We start from the raw sequence: 18,329 nt of genomic DNA, 5'->3' as shown, positions 1-18,329 counted from the left end.
CTCCTGGCAGCAATGGCTCTGCACCCCCTTAAGCTTATTTCTAATTCAGCCTGACAACACGGAGTCTACTTTAACTATTCTTCGTATCAACGATGTTGCTCTTCCCACTAACAACTTCAGGGTCAACATTACTTTACCGTAATCAGCTAGGCAATCAGCTAGCCTGGTCCCATATCTGCACCTGCTAATATCTACGGTTCCTTTTGCTTATCATGCTGAAGAATTGTCGTCTTTAGACTGTCGTTCGGTCCACAAACCACCCTCGGTGACAGTCCGTTCATTCGTTTCTGCCTGACCTTGAACCGAACGGACCAGTGGGGATTATTCCGAAACTGTTGAAACGGCGCCAAAGTTTTTTCCCTTGGGCAGATAATATGGTTCAATGATCATTCCCCAGTGGATCTGCAGTCAGCACAAGGTTGATCTCGATTTTATCAGATAATCCGGTGCACTTCTCCCTCTCCCTCACGGAGTCTTCACTACCTAGCTCATTCCTCCTTTTCCACCCTTCTCAGCCCACACTTCATATATTCTGGTGGTGCCACCCAAATCCACCTGGCCCTGTCATATTGAGGTCCCCTCTTTTCCTGCCAGGCTTCCACCCTTCCATTCCTTGCCGGAGGCGATCCTGCAAATTTATTTTTGGATTTTAGCTTTCAGTCGTCGATTTGGCCCCATTAACAGCTCGATCCCCTCGATCCGCACTTACACCCTGAACGCATGCGATTGTGACTGCAAAGCCTCCTCCGAACATCATCAGTCTGGATGCATTATCCGCCAATATCTTAGACTCTCTTGGTTGTCACGCCGCTGACCCCATGTCGGGCTATTGAATGGCCTTCTTGTACCAGTATAAATTAACTGAAATCGAAGTGGATTGTCGGAAACCGTGAATACCCTCTTCTCCAGTGTCGCAGTGGTCCGGCCGACAAGCCCTCTCATCTCATTGCGACCTCCGCGCTCGTTTCGTTGAACTTCTTGGGCTAGCGTACTACCGCGGTTTCCATGACATGATCAATTCATCGCGCTAGTCCCGACTTTTCTCGTCGCTCAACAAGCATACTTTACGAAAGCCACGACGGCAAAAACGCCAAATCGAGTCATTGCTCACAAGAACCGCATTGCGGTATCCTAACCACCCTGCAACACGTTATCTCTTCTTTGTCTGGAATCCCCGGCTCGGAATCATGTCTCCTGAACCTGACAAATTAAGCACAATAGAGCCCACGGCAGGCTCTTCCCAAGTACGGTGGCAGTTCATCAACGCCTCGGGTAACAGCCGCAATAACCTAACTCAAGTCAAACGTCATGTCATGCAAGAATATATGCGACAAAAGCGACAGGCTGCAGGCCAGTCTGACATCGATGCTGATGAGACCATAGGGGAAGGCGGCCGCAAACCTTCCAGGTCACGTCGGAAAGCCAAGGATAGCAGCCATCGCGATGACCCCGCCGACACAAGGCCCAAGGTAGAGATTGACGAAAATGCTGAAGATACTGCGGCCAACATCGTGCACCAACATGGATCCGAAACAACCTCAACTCATCCAATCAGTGAACATAACATCACCGAGGTCGTGGAAAACTTTAGTGCAGAAGTCGGCGCTTACCCAAAGTCCGAATCATCCGTTTCATTACCGATCCGGGACAGTCAAATGTCCAGCTACAGCAGCTCCTCATCGGATTCCCGTATATGGTACTCGGCGACGTCGCAAAGCAGTAGCTCAGAGCTGGGAAGCTTGACGCCACGGTCCTCCGCCCCGACCTCCCCGTATGAAGTGGCGCTATCTCCGAAAACAGTACTCAGCGCCGCACGTACTGATCCTTTCAACACCTTACCACTGGAGTTGGACCTTGACGGCCAGCGGTTGTTCGATTTCTATGTCAACGAGATGCCCGCTTGCTCTTACGGGAATCATTTTCGATCTTCTAAAGCGCACAATTGGTACACAGCAGTCTTCGTTCCTGAAGGGATGAAAGGGCCGGTGGCGTTTCAGAATACCATCCTTGTCCATGCAGCTAATACGTGGACCTGGGTTCGTAATCAGGAGGTGGACGAACGAGGTCTGATTCATCGCGACCGGGCCATTTCCATGCTTCGCGAACACCGGGAGAGACACCCTCACGACTTCTCCGATGAAGTAATCATAGCTTGTCTTAGTGCTGCCGGACTTGAAGATTTCGATCCCCGCCCTGGACGCAAGCAAATCAGCTGGCTTCATATGCGCGCTGCAAGAGAGATGATCCGGGCCCGCGGCGGTCCCGCTGCATTTCATAATACTCGACTCGGAATGCTGATAAATTGGCAAGATTACATCCTCTCGGGCTATGAGACTGAAGGACCGAGTTTCTTCTTTGATGCTGCACCACCGATGGTACAGCCAAATGAGAGACGTGCCTCTGAGCAGCAACCAGCTACAATGACGCAGCCTATGATGGCTTCGTACCCGGTTCCAGTCGAGCTAAGCCTCTCCTGGCCTCGACCATTACTTCCATACGAAGAGATTCAGAATCAATGCGATGAATTCATAACCTTTCTCAAACGGTGTCAACAGCTTTCGGCCTATCAAGCGAGCACTACTGACGTCAATTTGCTACAAATGCGCCACACTGCCTTCCGAGAGGGGTCACTTCTACACCAAATCCTGGCGGCGCCTCCAGGGGCGCGCTTCACTGCATCTGGCAACCGCAAACAGTTCGTTGCGCGGCTGGTTGCCCTGCTCATGCTCAACGCGGCCCTCTGGGACTACCGACATTCCGCGCCGCACAGCGAGACGTTCCTTCAGACGCTGCAGCAGGCGGTGGTGGACAGCGAGGTGAATATGAGCGGTTCCGTTGAAGCACTGCTGCAGATCTTGCTCGAATGCAATGACGGATCTGTCAACACGACCAGCGACAGTTGCAGCCAAGGACCGGATTTCACGCAATACTCCCAGACCGCAAACACCCAATACCATCGGCCATGGTTCGCTGGTCGGATGCTCAAGGTCGCCAAGCGCCTCAGTTATGAGTCTTGGATGCACGTCAACTATATCCTCTTCTCTTGCCTGACTATGCAACCAGGCACGCCAAATGTTGCTCTGTGGGAAGATAGCCTTCGACAGGAGATCCTTCACGCGCCGCTCACCAAGTATATCATGTCCTCTTTGGAAGAGCTATGACACCAGCCCCACGATTATACATTCATTCTTCTTTATCAGATTCCATATTCCTGCAACACCCTACCTAGACTCGGAGTCCTTCCTGCACCTTCCCCCTTTCTTGTGATTCGTCCTTGATGACATAGACACTATTTTCTCTCTCTCTCATCCGTCTGCAACAACACTATACATTCCTGGGTGCAACCTCTCTTATATATATGCTTATCCTTCAAACCACCTCTTTTGTTCACTGCGTGTTATACCCCAGCTTGTACCAACGAACTCTGAAGCCATAGATTTCTTTTTTTGCTTTCATTCTTCCGATGCTGTAATTGAATATCAATTGGAGCATCTATCTATGACATGATTATTATACATCTTGATCGATGACCACAACTGACTCGATTTCGCCATCATGCAACGCTAATTGTGAAACTCACAGCAGAACCCCAATGCAGAATGCAGTCAGCTATTATATACAACAGGAGTTTATCTATATATATTATATATTAAGATGCTTGCATTTTGCAAGTCCATGGGATGTTTGGGTTCACCTGTGGTGTAGGGGATTTGCACTCGCCTCCGCCGAAGAAACCATGGCTAGCCCCCCTTTCTTGTCCTGCTGGAGCTCCAGCCCCTGGTGACGATCCATTTCATCTCTCGACTCTCTGCGATCGAAAACATGCTCGGCCTCCTCTAGCGACCGGCCCGCGGTCTCGGGGTAGGCGAACCAAACCAGCAGGGCGGCGGCCCAATTGAACGCGGCGAAGCAGTAGAAGTAATTGAAGCCCATGCGTGAGCGTGCGATCGGGGTGCACTGGGCGAAGATAAGGTTCAGACTCCAATTTGTGGCGGTGGCGACTGAGGCTCCCCGGGCGCGGATGGCGGTGGGAAAGATCTCGGACTGGTAGAGCCAGGATATGAGGCCCAGGCTGGTGAAGAAGACGGAGAAGACGAAGAACAGGGCGATGGCGGCGCGGACGGCGGTCGCCGGCGGCGGCGGGTCGGTGGTGAAGTTGCGGTAGGCTTGGCCGAGGGCGGCTTCGATGCACATGGTGGCGCCCATGCCCACGAGGGAGGGGAGAAGGAGGGTGCGACGGGGCACCCGGTCGATGAACAGGATGATGAAGACGGTGTTCCAGAACTGGGCGAGCGCGCCCCAGATGCCCTGGATCATGAGCGAGGTGGTCTCGGACAGGCCGAGCGAGCGGTAGAGGCTCGGGTTGTAGGTCGAGATGATGTTGGTGCCCGAGCACTGCGTGAAGGCTTGCATGCCGCAGGCGAGGAGGATGCGATGGCGCCAGGTCGCCGAGGTGAAGAGGAGAGCACGCCAGGTGCGCGGGGCGCGGCGTCGCTCTTCGGCGATGCTGGCCCGGATTTGCGCGTATTCGGTCTCGACGAGGGAGGTGTTGGCCGCGTGGAGGCGGGTGAGCGTGGTGCGGCCTTCATCGGTGCGACCCCGTTCGATGAGCCAGCGGGGGGATTCGGGGAGGAACCAGATTCCTCCGCTGAGGACGATCGCAGGCAGAGCTTGCAGGGCGAGCGGAAAGCTCCAGGTGAAGTTCCCTGTGCGGAGAGAGCAGCCGTATCCGACCCATTGCTGATGGAGAAGGTTAGAAAGTATATATTTTTCGGTGGTTCGAGCAACCTACTGCGACGACTGCCCCTAATCCAATCATCCATTGTTGGAGGGATCCTAAGAAGCTTCGGATTCGCGGGGGAGATACCTCACTCTATTCCAATTGATTGTCAGACTGATTTGAGGATGAGGGGATGGGGATGATGAGGAACAAGGGCTGGAGTAGTTGTGTAAGAGGACTTACACAGTAGACGGGGATGATGGATGACATCAGTCCCACCGACAGGCCGGCAATCAAGCGGCCAGCAATGAGCATGGCCACATTGACCGCGCCCGCCTGCAAAGCGGCCCCCAGGGTCGCCAGAAGACCGCCAACGAACAGCACGGGTCTCCTACCCCACGGGTCGGAGAGGTATGAGACAACCAAGGAACCTATGATAGCGCCGCCTGTCACAGGGTTGTCAGGTCTGTCAGTCCAATAATAATAATTGCATGGGTTGAGCGGGTGGGCCAAGTTAGCAGTAGATTGCAGGGAACCAGATGCACACACCGTTATACGAGGCGACGATCCCGCCCGTGGCGGCATCCGAAGGACTATGGAATCGGTGTTTGAAGGTCTCCTGGTCGATGACAGTGGAGATCACCCCGGAATCATATCCGAATAGGAAGGATCCCAATGTTGCGAACATACAACACGCGGTGACCAACAAGTAGGAAGAGGAGAACATGGTTTCAATTGGGAGGGGGGATTTCCTTTTGGGAAAGTGGGTTGTGGTTCTGGAAGAAGCTCGGGCGAAGCAGGATTGCGAGGCGAATACGAGCTGCCACGTGAAGCAGAATCCCGATTGCCGGACTCTGTTCTGTTTCTGATGGATGTTCTAATGGTTATATAAATGTTAGATCCATGGATCAGTGAACGACATTGTCATGACATGATATAGATGTTGCTGTTCAAGGCTTCGAGGGGGAGGGTTGCAAGCAAGTGCAGCGCTGAGCCGCGCTGAGCTGAGGTTGAATAATGGATTGGACGATAGTAGACAGACGACAATGGAACAATGGAACAACAGAGTACTGCACTAGAATGCAGGCGAAGTCCAGATCAGTGAGCAATTAGACAGATACTCGTAACTCAATAGAAGAGTGGGAGAGAGAGACAAATGACGCAGGAGTCTTTAGGCCATTCATTCCCTTACAAAAAATTAATAAGTCAATTGTGGAAGGACAATGGAAAAGACGTGGAACATGAATTTATGGCCTGAGGCATCCAAGCGGACTTTTCACCCTCACTCGCCCTTCGGCCTTGCGCGACCGAGGCTGACTGATAGAGTGCTCCGTACTAAGTAATCATAACTGGTCATATCGGCCAAGACGCCGAGGATGAAGGATTACTAACCGTGCCCTGATCCGTGGGAATATTCGAACTCTGTAAAGTAAGCACCTTCTATTTGATGGCATTAAATGAAAAGTGACTAAGAGAATTCATATGCTGACAGGGATCAGAAAACGAGTAGAACCAGCATAATGAACTAATGCTCGCCGATTGTCTTATGCTGATATACCTGCACATCGACAAATGCCGGCCAGTTCGCCGAAGCCAGCCCTACCTATGAGCCATTTTTCTTCTCTCACCTTCAACTCAGGGCTCTCACCTTCCTTTTCCGCCGTCGTTTTCTGGTTGCATGTGCTTAGTTTGGAAATTTGCTCTGTCTCCATTGGCTCATCTAGTCTCCTTTTCTCTCCCTCTGCTTCCCAGTTCCTCGCGATCCTGCTCCCTTTCCATCCCAATCCCTTCCTCTGTGTGCGCAAAGGGTCCCCCCGTCGCATTCGGTCGCCAGTAGAGGCTGCTACCCCTCCACCTCGACAAGGATCTCTCAACTGTGTCGAAAAGAAGAGAGTTGTCTTTAGAAACATCTCGTTTCCCTCCGAGAGACCAATGTAAATGGCCCCCTCCATTCAAGCTCGTATTTGCCCGAATGCTTGATTCTTTTGCTGTTCTACCTTTCCCTCTCTCGGATATAGCGTCCAATTCCCCGACGGGTCAATCGGTCTATACAGTACTATACAGTACAGTACAGACTATCAACTACCCCCAACCACTTTTCTTCCTCATCTGCCCTCTTCATCCATGATCCAGGTAGAGAGCAAAGGAAGAAGAGGCGGTAGATGGGGCAAAGGAAAATATGACTGTCATGGGATCGGAGGTCCGATGTATGATGATGCATGGTCTGGGCAATTTGTGGAGTTTTTTTTTGACTCAGCGCAAGTCTTACTAATAAATGCTTTCTTCCGCTGGTGCCCCAGACTAGAGAGACCCTCAGACAGACACTCAGACACTCAGACACTCAGCCAGAGAGAAACACAAACCAAGACTCCTCGTCTCTTCGACTCTTACCTACACTTACTCTTTCTTTTCCTACATACCAATACGTACACAGACTCTCCCTCTGTCCCTTTCTTTCTTGGCTTTCGACCTATCTTCCACCGCAAACAAGCCAGTGCCTGCGCTTTCGTGACGTGTCGATCTTCCTTTCACCCTCTCGGCGAACGATCCTCGAGCTGCTCTCTGCTCTCTGCTCTCGGTCCCTTCCTCCGTCCCTCCTCCCTCCCACTTCGTGGTGCCTTCCATGACCCTGTGAGACGCCAATTCCACACCCTCGTGGACGTGCGATCATTTATCGGCTCGCCACGCGGGTCGCCGTCCCCTTGCTGATCGGAACAGTTCCTTCCTCGTTATCACTTCCGATCGGATCTCCGACTTGCTCATACCCCCTTGCATGTCTTTGCGCCGACCGCCGTGAGATCGATCTTCTTCTGCTCCCATCCCCCACCCCCACGTCATCTGCCTCTCTCTCCCTCATGGCATCCCCTTCCGGTCCGTTAATCGCCGACCCTGCGAATGAGGACGATCCCTCTGCTGTCTCCGATTCGTTTTTTGCTTCCCATGACGATGTCGATCCCGCTGCCTCGGCCCTTCATGACGAAGATGATTTACCCATGAGGGACGAGGGGCTCAAGCCTGTCAAGGAACCGCTGCCTATGCAAAAGCGTCGCCGGGTAACGCGGGCCTGTGATGAATGTCGTCGCAAGAAAATCAAGTGCGACGGCAAGCAGCCGTGCACGCACTGCACGGTCTACAGTTACGGTAAGTCTCCGTTCTCCCTGTCGGACCTTACTTCCGCAACCCTTTCCTGGCTGTGGTCGCTCATCAGCTTCGGTCGTCCGCAGAGTGCACCTACGACCAACCTTCCAACCGTCGTCGCAACCCCGCCCCGCAATATGTCGAAGCTCTGGAAACTCGACTGCACAAAGCCGAGGCCCTGTTGCGCGTCGTGCTTCCGGATTTAAATCTGGACGATCCACAATTCGACGTGCATGCTACCGAGCAGATGCTGGGCGCCATCAAGCGTGAAAAACCCCCGCCTCCCCCGCAGCAACAGCAACAGCAACAGCAGCCGCAGCAGGAACCGGCTGCACCACCTGCACCTGCTGAGACGACGAACGGATCGCAACCCTCAGTCCCCGCCCCCGCTGACGATACGACCACGGACGGGGCTAATGGTGATGAATCGCTGCTTGAGTCGATGGTCGATAATTCCGGTTACCTCGATCTTGATGACCAGGGACATTGGGATTATCATGGACACAGTTCTGGTATGACGTTTATCCGACGCCTGCGGAAGCAGCTCGGAGCTTCCGACATGCCGCTGCCTACTCTCCGGTCGCGACCGGTCGCGCAAACGCTCTTCGACAGCCCCAAATCCGTATCTGAATCGCCGCAAGATGCGTCCCTGCCGCCTACTCATGATCTTCCCTCCCGGGAAATTGGCCGGCGACTATGTCACAACGCCTTGGACGATGCCTGCGCGCTAATGCGTTTCGTGCATGAACCTACGTTTTACACCATGTTTGATCGAATCTATGATACGCCATTAGACCAGTTTACCAACGAGGAGAATTCCTTCCTGCCGCTACTCTACATCGTAATGGCCGTCGGATGTCTGTTTTCTGACGATGGCTCCAGTACCTTGGACATCTCAGGCTACGAGGGTGCTATCGGGCAAGGGTAGGTCGCCTCTTGTCGGTCTGTTTGAGAAATAAACTAATTCGCGATTGCAGGTTTCAATATTTCAAAGCAGGTCGCCAGCTCCTGGAAATTACCGACTGCCGCGACTTAACCTCGCTCCAGGCCATCTGTTTCATGATTCTATTCCTGCAATCGTCCGCCAAACTTAGCACATGCTACTCTTATATTGGGATCGCACAGCGATCCGCTCTGCGATTAGGCCTGCACCGCAATGTGACGATACACTTTACCCCTCTTGAGCAGGAGATGCGCAAACGCATCTTTTGGACGATTCGCAGAATGGATGTCTATGTCAGCACCTTACTCGGGTTACCTCTGATGCTGAACGACGATGACATCGATCAAGTGTACCCAGAGCCGGTCGATTCGGAATTTATCACCAAAACTGGCATCCTACCCGTGCCTTCGGATCATACCCCGTTGATGGCTGGAGCGATCGCGCATACCCGGTTGACCAACATCACACTTAAGGTTGTGCAATACATCTACCCTGTGAAGAAAGCGCAACATCCTGTCGCATCGGATCAGCGCTATGTGGTCAGCCACTCCAAAATCCGGGAGATCGAGAGGGACCTTCAGGCCTGGATGGAAGAGCTTCCCGCGGCTCTGCGACCGGGGACGGAGGTCTCCCCACAGCTCGAGCGGTAAGTTATGTCTCTCCAGGGGTTGACTATTTGTCCTTACTGACTGTTTACAGCATCCGCCAACTACTCCGCATTAGTTACGCCCACGTTCAGGTCATACTCTACCGGCCCTTCCTTCACTATGTCTCCAGCGGCTCGCAAGCTCGAGGAGTGGACCGGCGATCCTACGCTTGCGCTGCGGCCTGTGTTAGTGTCTCACGCAACATCGTACATATCACGACGGGCATGCATAAGAGAGGGCTACTCAATGGATCGTTCTGGTTCACCATGTATACCACCTATTTCGCCATTTTGTCGCTGTTGTTCTTCGTGCTCGAGAATCCCGACTCTCCAACCGCAAAGGATGGTGTCCTCAAAGACGCCATGGAAGGCAAAAACACGTTGGCAGGATTAGCGAAGAAGAGCATGGCGGCAGATCGGTGCTCTCAGAGTCTCAATGGTCTTTTCAAGAACCTTCCGGAGCTGCTCAAGAATCGTCAGAGTGCGAAGAAGCGGGCGAGCTTGAAGCGGCCCGCCCCCTCGTCTGGCCACCACCACCGCCCACCTCCCGCCAAGAGCGCCGCGAGCGCCGCCGCCTCGGTGCCCTTGGAGATGCCACCACCACAGCGTGCCAACACTTTCCCCACGCAACTGCTCAGTCGATCGGTGAAGCAAGAGGCTAGCAATACCCCCAAGAGCTTCGATGACAGTGCTGCTAGCCGCAGTCCTGCTTCTAATGTGCGCCCAAGCCAGCCTTCAACGTGGATCCCGTCCACGCCCGAGATGGCTACTGATGCCGTGTCCACGCCGTCGGATATTGCATCCAACAACGACAGGACGCCCGCGTCGACAGGGGCATCTCCGGTATCCATGTCGCTCGCCTTGGGCGATGTCACACCAAATCAATTTGGGGCGCACGCATTCGCCAATCCCAGTCAGTTCCCAGATCTAATGCCCATCATGTTCCCATCGGACGACCCTTTTGCCTATCCGACACAACCGATGTCTACACTAGAGAACGATCACTTCGGCCAAGACCCAGCCAGCGCTACCACTGCCACCTCTTTCGCCCCTGGTTTGGCCTCCACGGCCGACGGCAGCACCGTCAGCACGATGGGAGTATCCACCCCCACATTGGACGGCTTCGGCAATTTCTCCGTCTTCTCCAGCGGCAATCCCGGGGCCATCAGCTCCAGTCTGCCGGGCCGCATGCCCAATCAGCCACCGCATCATATTAACCACTCGCGGCTGCAGTCGCCCGTCTCCCATGGAACCTCGACCCCTGTCAACGGCGCCGAAGCCGTCAACAGCCCCGATCTGGTCTCCCTGCCTAACCAGAACTTCATCTGGCAAGGCTACAACTTCCAGCCTCCCAGTAATATCCCAACGGAGATGATGACTGCGACAGCCACGCCGACCGGATTGGGTCAATTCGGAATGGGCGCGCCCGACCCCACGTCGCTGGGCGTCGGATTAGACCTGGGCCTCCCGCTTGATGATATTTTCGGCAATACCGATGCATGTCGGCCCGGCGGCTTCAGTAATGAGGAATGGCTTCAGTTCATGAATGCCGGGAATTAAAAAAAAATCGAATTCCTGAATCCGAAAAGAAAAAAAGCAAAAGAAGAAGTACTAATCAAATACCCATATGTTTGTATATGCCGTTTCTTGGTCTGGACCCATGAAGATCATAATGTTATGAAGGCATTGCGTGGGGGGAGTTCTCTGGGCGGCGTTCGGTTGTTGCTTGGGATTGACATGAGTTTCCTTTCTGTATTCCTTGGTTATTTGCACCACGGGATTGGCATCTCTTTTGTGCTCGATATTTTTTCCTGTTGACGTTGCTAATTCTTTGAATATGATTGATGATCTATATATCACAGGTTATGTTGTATACATTCTAAACTTACCTATTGGAATTTCGTCTTGCCGGTGCATGACCATCTCTGCCGTATCGTACATATTTTCGAACATATATCTCTCTCTCCAAAGAGGTGTATCCAACTAGAATCTGGGAAACGGGCTCAACCTCTCCTCCGCCGAGGGGGCTGATACCAGCTCCAAATATTCAATCCGATCTTCGTTCCGGAGGTGACCGGGAACGCGGCATGCCACGTCTCCGGATATCCCGATCCATCCGGTCGCAGGTTCTCCCAGAAGATGGCATTGCCTTTGATGGGCTTGAATGTAACTCCCTGCGAGGCAGCGGCAGCGGCAGCATGGCTTGGCTCGCCATCCTTAGGCTCCCCTCCTGGAGGGGCAGCAGCAGCGGCATCATCCGCAGGGCACTCCACAAACCGACACCATTCGCGGAGGGCCGCGGCACTCCGAGGCATCCTCAGCCGCGGAAAGTTTGTGCCTCCACCCTCGCAGTCATCCCCCAAGTAGACCATAAATGTGCTGAGGCGGTCCCCGCCACGGGCAGCGGATCCGGCCCAGTCATAGTGGTGGACGTAGTGGCCGGAGGTGTTGTAGCGTTGCGCCCACATGCGTTCAATGTAGAGGTGCGGTTTCCAGCCCTGGAATGCGGCGGCGCGGGCCTCGAGGCATCGGACGGTGTTGTCGCGGGGGAGAAGAGCGCGGTCGGAGAGGCGGCGGGTGGCATCGTGAGTTGTGTTTTGGCCGTTGTAGATCGTGGAGAGAGTGTAGTTCGATTTACTTTCTAGGTGTCAGCTTTCCGTTGGTGATTTCCTAAGGGAATTGTGCTTGGGGAATTGGTTGAGATGAGATCAAAGCACTGTGGCCGGGATGGAATGGTTTTTGAGTGGGAAAGCACCTTAGATTGACGATGTGGTCCGTTTCTTCCGCCGACAAGAAATCCTCAATATATATCACCAATGGATCCTTCTGCAGGAGGTGAACTCGGTAATTGTCGGGCGCACAATTCGGAATGACCCCATCTGGAAGACTCAGGATATCCGGGTTGAGGGTGAGGCCCGAATCGGGCTCGGTCCCGTCGGCATCGAGGTCGAGGTCGAACAGATTCCCTGCGGATGAATCGGGCAAGAGTTGGCGGAGGAGCGGCGCGAGAACAAAGAAGTATGCGGGGAGAAGATAGAGCAGCGACGAGAGGAGAGTGGAAAGGGAGAATTTGGGCATATTGATCAAATCCCTCCCGCGGTGGTTTGATTGTCGGATCCCTATTCTTGCGGAGGGCTCGGCAGGAGATGGATAATTGATCTGATAACTCAGTCTGTGCATTAGAGTTATGCAAGTACATTAGTAGATATGCAACTTGGTGAGCATGTCCTTTCATGATTAGTCACGGCGTCGGGAATTTGTTCAGACGCCGCATATAAGCCGAGAGACTGTTGTCTCCGAGGAAGAACCATTTGGTCCGGTCGACTCCAACGAGTTTTTGCGTTTATCCTACCTCCTGGTGTAGTCAGCACACACAGGCCATGTTGATCAAGAAGGTTTTCCCATGCACGCGACAATGCTCGCCTGCGCGGACAAGCGATGGCTCCGCTCATACTCGAGGGGCCTTCTCCACGCGGTCTGGAGTCTCCAAACACCATGGCGTCATGGAGTAATCCGGAGTCAAAGGATCTTCACCGCTGCTTTCGTCATGCTGTCCAGTGAGGAACAAAGACAGAACCTAAAAGGAACCATTGATGATTGCATGCGGAGACTCCGCGTTTTCAGTCTTCCAGAACCAGCGTCAAGGCGGAGAAGCGTTCTTGAGCCCGCGTGGGTGGTGCGGGTGAGCGCCGACCCCGCCGTCTAAAGGGACTTCCGGTCAGCTGACCGCTAATCTTCTTCAGGTTAGTAGGATTAGCACTATCGCTCCTTCGCATTGATGGAATTGTGTTTGACTTACCTTATGTAAATCGACTTGCTCATGGCTGAATTAAGCCTCGTGTGCGTTGCCCGTCTCGGTTAGCGCACATTCACCGGCCTTTCCTTCGTCTTCGGCAACCTTCTGCTCCTATCCGAAGCTCTACGTAGCACTATACGCTGCATTTCTTCTCGGGCAGATCTGGCAGGTCTGAAGACAACACATCTCGTACACAATACCTACATTATCTGCGCCACTGCATCGCCATGTCAACCAGCTTTTAGCTTTTGACCTTCCAATATACCCGTTGACTGGTGCCCGATCCACGGCGAACTAAAGCTTGATCGGCACCAAAGTTATGCACGTTCCGGCTTAGTCGGCTCTCTTCCGAGGAAGGACTCCATCAAGGAATGGGGTTAAGGCTTCATCCCGTCATCATGACTGGCCTAAACATGATTACGAAGAACATTGGGAGGGGAGTCAGAAACCGGCTAAGTCCTCTCTTGAACTCGACAGGGGCATCGAAAAGTCGCTTAACCCTGATTGTGGACCTCCCTGAGTTGGGCCAATTCTCAAACTCCTACGCTCTGATTCGCAGAAGAGCCGACATGAGGCGAAGCCGAAGGCATCGATGCTGGGCCGTTCCAGACAACAACGAGATCGGCACTCCGAGTTCGCGAGTCTGGTAGAGATAAGGCTCTTTAAGGCCGAGTTTAAAGTTCGTCTGGGAATGGGTTGGTCCACCGGCAAAGTCTTCACCGTGGCCAAGTCGCCACAGGCTCGCTACCTTGGAACGTGCAGGGCCCAGTCAGCAATCAGTCATTTCCCATGAGGGTTATTTGCTTTCGCAGGCGCCGGAACAGTCGGGTAAATGTCCAGTCTAAAGGGGGCAACCAGGATTATATGCCTTCTCCTCGTGCAGGGAAATTTTCTAACCTTCGCCCCCACACCCTAAATCTGCGGCTGAATGTTTCCTTCGCAAGAACTTCTCCGCGCCGGCTAAGCGAGACATAGTCAGTCTGGGGAAAACTCTCCCCCGACCCAGTTTCCCACATCACGAGGCGACCTTTGTGGGAATCAAGGCAATAGTTTGCATGATAAGGACCAATTAGCTGCTTGCTTGACGTATCAAATGCGTGCTATTCACAAGAACCCCCATGTTGAGTCTCCCCAGATGGGGTTTCGGTCAGACGTGGATTGTGGAGAGCGTTCGACGAAGAGGAGAATCCACACGGTTCAGCGTTGATGCGTCGCTCACTGTAGATGATTACTTTAGGGGCCCGGCCCGTCTCGACCAGTTTTTAAATCTTCCTCAACTTCCGCCTTCAGAACTTTCTCTGCCCCATATCTACTTCCATCATCTCCCCCTTTCTTGTCTCTGTTGGCAGGAAGCCTTCTTTTTTTTTTCTTTCTTCCTTTCTCTTGGTCTTTTCACCTTCAAGAGATAACTGGGACTTGTTCATAGGTCTTCACATCTCTGCTCTTCTTTCTCCCCTCCTCTCCCCTCCCTCCCTTCCTCCTTCTCTCGCCCCCTCATAGCAATGGGTGGCATTCTCCACCTGGTCGAGGATCGGCCTACGCCGAAAGCTGTTTACAACTGGCGAGTGTATGCATTGGCTGCCATTGCATCATGCGGTTCTCAAATGATCGGGTACACCAGTGGTTTCATCGGCACGACCATCACATTGGACTCTTTCATGACCGAGTTTGGCCTGGACAAGAAGACTAGCTCCGAGAGAGACTTGATCAGCGAAAACATTGTCTCTCTCTTCATTGCTGGTGCTTTCTTCGGAGCTCTGCTCACCTATGGTATCTCGTACTATGGGGGACGCAAGTGGAGTTTGACCATCGCTTCGGCTGTCTTCGTTCTCGGAGCGGGTTTGCAGTTGGGAGCCAACAGTTCAACCGGTCTCGGCATGCTTTATGCGGGCCGTGTGTTGGCCGGTCTCGGCACCGGAGTTGCCTCCAATATTGTCCCGATGTACCTGTCCGAGCTAGCCCCTCCCGCCATTCGTGGTCGTCTTGTTGGTTTGTATGAACTTGGCTGGCAAGTTGGTGGCATGGTCGGTTTCTGGATCAACGTAAGTTATTCGTCCGCGCAATACGGTCTTGATGCTACCCAGCACCTTTCCCTACTCCTCCAGGAACCAGGGCCTTCAAGCTAACCTTCCCTGCTTCTAGTATGGTGTTGAGCAAACCATTCCTGCCAGCCACAAGCAATGGGTCATTCCGTTCGCTATTCAGATTATTCCATCAGGAATGCTTTTCCTCGGCTCTCTGTGGATGAAGGAATCTCCCCGTTGGCTGTTTACCAAGGGCCGCCGCGAGCAGGCCATTGCGAACCTGTGCTGGGTCCGTCAGTTGGAGCCCACTGATATCTATATCACCGAGGAAATCGCTGCTATGGATCAGAGTCTCGAGGAGCAAAAGGCCACCATTGGTGTCGGTTTCTGGAAGCCCTTCCAGGCTCTCGGTCAAGCCAAGAACCTGCAGTATCGCCTGTTCCTGGGATGCATGCTCTTCTTCTGGCAGAACGGCTCTGGAATTAACGCAATTAATTACTATAGCCCGACCATTTTCGAAAGCATTGGTGTTCAGGGCAACACGAAGGGAATTTTGAACGGTATCTTTGGTGTCGTCAAGGCTGTCATCACCATCGTCTGGCTGCTTTTCCTGGTTGACCAGCTCGGTCGTCGCAAGCTGCTGCTTATCGGTGCGGTTTGTGGCTCAGTCTGCATGTGGATCATTGGCGCGTACATCTGCGTGGTGGAGCCTACCAAGCATCCCCAAGACCACCTCAACAGCGGTGGTATCGCGGCTATCTTCTTTTTCTACCTCTGGACAGCCGTCTATACACCTACTTGGAACGGTACTCCGTGGGTCATCAACGCGGTATGTTCTTTTGTGTTTTTTCTGTCATATTCTGCACAATCCACTGACTGGTCTGGACAGGAGTTCTTCCACCCCAACATCCGTTCCGTGGCGCAGGCCGCCACCACTGCCAGTAACTGGCTTTTCAACTTCCTGGTCTCTCGGTTCACGGAGCAGATGTTCGAGAAGATGGGATACGGCGTGTACTTCTTCTTTGCCTCCCTGTCGTTCCTGGCATTCTTCTTCGCTTTCTTCCTCATTCCGGAGACCAGTGGTATCCCGCTGGAGGTTACCGATCAGCTGTTCAAGATCAAGCCGATCTGGCGGGCCCACTCCATCCTCAAGGAGCAGCTCAAGGAAGAGGAGGAGCGCTTTCGTGCGGAGATCAAGGATGGCATGTTTGACAAGCCCGAGCCCCAGGAGCACCTGGAGAACACGAAAGCCGCATGATGATGGAGTTTGTCGATTAGCCCGTTTTGCTTTGATTTCGGTTTTTACACCTAGACGGATTGTATATATGTGAACGATAGATCATAGACCTGGATATATATTATTTTTTCTCTTTTTGGACATCTGCATCTGTTGGTAGTGAAGTGGTTGAGTTGGATCAACAAAATACCCAGTTAAACGAGTGACATCAAAAATGACTTAGCCTCTTTTATCTCAACGCACTTGAGTTGTTTTCTTTTCCCTCCTTCGAACCTGTCCGAAATAACTAACCCTTGTAATGCATGATGGCGAAATGTGGATGCCTAAAATTCTCCGCTGACTATGTTGCAGGAGGGCCCTGCATAATTTTCCCCAAAAGACGGCCCCGGTTGGATTGATCATCGAGTCCCCCCAAAGACAAAGAGAAGGGGGAGGGCACCGCCACCCCGGGGTAAAAAAGCCAAGCCAAGTGTGCAGTATGTACAGTCCAGTACCTACACTACAGCCATTCCCTCGCTCCGTGACGCGATCGGGTTTGGAGGGGGTTTCTTCAGCGGTCGAACTGCAGGTGACTCGCATAATTCTTGATTTCCTTCAAGGTTGGTGGTGTCACCTTCCAAGACGGGGGGGGGAAGCGACTTGGAGCCTTGGGAAGAGACATTTCCAACCTTGAAGCGTTCGTTAGTCTTCTAGGTACTACAGGGGGAAAAGCTTTTTTTCCTGTTGTTTCCGCGGGTAAGTCAGGTCCAATGCTTCAACCTTCGATATACATTTACAGCAACTGTGCGGGGATGGTAGGTTATGAATGAAAGTTATGAAATTTCGTGGATGTATTCAGGGCTTGGGGGAGGTCAGTTGAATAGCTGGATGGACTATTTTAGTAAAATTCACGGCTCGGAGTGAATGAACTTCCGACTCAATAATCAGAATACGGAGAAGGGACTGAGAGGGGTAAACCGACCCAGTTAGTAATTTAGTATCCACTAGCTGAGTCGAGTCTTTTCTGTACTACCATTTGTGGTAGAAGTAGGTATAGTAGTCAGTCCACCTGTCACTGTCCCATGAGTGGTACAGTACATACAGTTTGTTGTATGTACAGGGGGGACACTTGACTCTCTTGACTCTGAAAGAAATGGGTGGTGGGTGGTGCATTTGCATGCAAATGCCGCTCCCCTGGGCTCCCCCTCCCTCCTCCCCGGAGAAGCCCGGGACCATCTGACTAATGACCAACGAAAACAAAAAAAAAAAATTGAAATAAAAAACACCGAAAAGAAAATCAAGGTTCCAAGAAACCCAAGAGTCCAAGAAGTCCAAGACCTGCACCCTCTCTCCTCGGGGTCCTCGGGGCGGGAAAAGAAGCGCCAAGAGAGGTAGGGGGAGAGAGGAATTACTTGGTATGTTTTGGTATTTTGGCCACCCGGTCATTCTTGACTTCGTGGTGGACGGTTCGAGAGCGAAAACAAGGATCAGACTTTCACATAAGATGAATCCAACTATAGTAGAGCTAAGTACTCCGTATTGTACAGTACAAAGTAAGTACCTAGTGAGGTGTTGGTTGGAATCGTAATAATAATCCGTTGGCTGGTGCTTCCTTCCCTCACGGCTCCAAATGTCAGACACGAGAATAGGCTCCACAGGTCTTTGCGGAAAAAGGAAAGGCATCGATTCCTGCAACTACTCGACCTTCCAGAGTTCCAGTCGCCATTTCTACGAGGTGATAATAAGCAGGCAGAGAAGGAACGGGGGGAGAGAGGGAGGGGGGAAGCGCAGGACGGAGGCCAAGAAGGGTAACTTGGCCAACTTGGCAAGTTTTCTTATGCGGGGG

At 52.7% G+C, this 18,329-nt stretch overlaps 5 protein-coding genes across 5 annotated transcripts; 3 read left to right on the top strand and 2 right to left on the bottom strand.

Annotated features, from left to right (window-relative positions):
- Nucleotides 1-1,187: 1,187 nt before the first annotated feature.
- Nucleotides 1,188-3,161, top strand: BO66DRAFT_317688 (sigma-70 region 2 family protein; the record flags this gene model as incomplete). The annotated part of the gene is made up of 1 exon (XM_025643572.1): nucleotides 1,188-3,161. The coding sequence occupies one exon, from the start codon at nucleotides 1,188-1,190 to the stop codon at nucleotides 3,159-3,161; it is 1,974 nt and encodes a 657-aa protein (XP_025506251.1).
- A 348-nt stretch (nucleotides 3,162-3,509) lies between these two features.
- BO66DRAFT_418961 (sugar porter family MFS transporter) lies at nucleotides 3,510-5,891 on the bottom strand. Its single transcript, XM_025649780.1, has 4 exons — nucleotides 5,270-5,891; nucleotides 4,964-5,166; nucleotides 4,793-4,873; nucleotides 3,510-4,740 (listed from the first exon to the last, which is right to left on the bottom strand). The coding sequence occupies exons 1-4, from the start codon at nucleotides 5,445-5,447 to the stop codon at nucleotides 3,691-3,693; spliced, it is 1,512 nt and encodes a 503-aa protein (XP_025506250.1). The 5' UTR covers nucleotides 5,448-5,891; the 3' UTR covers nucleotides 3,510-3,690.
- Nucleotides 5,892-7,483: 1,592 nt separating this feature from the next.
- On the top strand, nucleotides 7,484-11,271 carry BO66DRAFT_35262 (putative C6 transcription factor (Mut3)). Its single transcript, XM_025644783.1, has 4 exons — nucleotides 7,484-7,861; nucleotides 7,945-8,782; nucleotides 8,836-9,447; nucleotides 9,501-11,271. The coding sequence occupies exons 1-4, from the start codon at nucleotides 7,576-7,578 to the stop codon at nucleotides 11,005-11,007; spliced, it is 3,243 nt and encodes a 1,080-aa protein (XP_025506249.1). The 5' UTR covers nucleotides 7,484-7,575; the 3' UTR covers nucleotides 11,008-11,271.
- Nucleotides 11,272-11,450: 179 nt separating this feature from the next.
- On the bottom strand, nucleotides 11,451-12,525 carry BO66DRAFT_317799 (oxidoreductase, 2OG-Fe(II) oxygenase family; the record flags this gene model as incomplete). The annotated part of the gene is made up of 3 exons (XM_025643579.1): nucleotides 11,451-11,649; nucleotides 11,716-12,084; nucleotides 12,203-12,525. The coding sequence occupies 3 exons, from the start codon at nucleotides 12,523-12,525 to the stop codon at nucleotides 11,451-11,453; spliced, it is 891 nt and encodes a 296-aa protein (XP_025506248.1).
- A 2,205-nt stretch (nucleotides 12,526-14,730) lies between these two features.
- BO66DRAFT_427287 (sugar porter family MFS transporter) lies at nucleotides 14,731-16,788 on the top strand. The gene is made up of 3 exons (XM_025650339.1): nucleotides 14,731-15,285; nucleotides 15,386-16,096; nucleotides 16,157-16,788. Exons 1-3 carry the CDS (start codon nucleotides 14,746-14,748, stop codon nucleotides 16,523-16,525), a joined length of 1,620 nt encoding a protein of 539 aa, XP_025506247.1. The 5' UTR covers nucleotides 14,731-14,745; the 3' UTR covers nucleotides 16,526-16,788.
- The last annotated feature ends 1,541 nt before the right edge of the window (nucleotides 16,789-18,329 follow it).

Source organism: Aspergillus aculeatinus (genome assembly GCF_003184765.1).
Source record: "Aspergillus aculeatinus CBS 121060 unplaced genomic scaffold BO66scaffold_12, whole genome shotgun sequence".
NCBI classification, from domain to species: Eukaryota; Fungi; Ascomycota; class Eurotiomycetes; order Eurotiales; family Aspergillaceae; genus Aspergillus; species Aspergillus aculeatinus.
Note: the sequence above shows the minus strand (reverse complement) of the source record. Positions and strands in the feature narration are given on the sequence as shown.

Coding starts and splice junctions, on each gene's coding strand:
- BO66DRAFT_418961 (XM_025649780.1), bottom strand. CDS start 5,447: ATGTTCTCCTCTTCCTACTTGTTGGTCACCGCGTGTTGTATGTTCGCA. Junction 5,167..5,269: donor GATCGTCGCCTCGTATAACG/GTGTGTGCATCT, acceptor ACCCTGTGACAG/GCGGCGCTATCATAGGTTCC. Junction 4,874..4,963: donor CCATCATCCCCGTCTACTGT/GTAAGTCCTCTT, acceptor CAATTGGAATAG/AGTGAGGTATCTCCCCCGCG.
- BO66DRAFT_35262 (XM_025644783.1), top strand. CDS start 7,576: ATGGCATCCCCTTCCGGTCCGTTAATCGCCGACCCTGCGAATGAGGAC. Junction 7,862..7,944: donor CTGCACGGTCTACAGTTACG/GTAAGTCTCCGT, acceptor GGTCGTCCGCAG/AGTGCACCTACGACCAACCT. Junction 9,448..9,500: donor GTCTCCCCACAGCTCGAGCG/GTAAGTTATGTC, acceptor GACTGTTTACAG/CATCCGCCAACTACTCCGCA.
- BO66DRAFT_427287 (XM_025650339.1), top strand. CDS start 14,746: ATGGGTGGCATTCTCCACCTGGTCGAGGATCGGCCTACGCCGAAAGCT. Junction 15,286..15,385: donor TGGTCGGTTTCTGGATCAAC/GTAAGTTATTCG, acceptor CCCTGCTTCTAG/TATGGTGTTGAGCAAACCAT. Junction 16,097..16,156: donor CTCCGTGGGTCATCAACGCG/GTATGTTCTTTT, acceptor TGGTCTGGACAG/GAGTTCTTCCACCCCAACAT.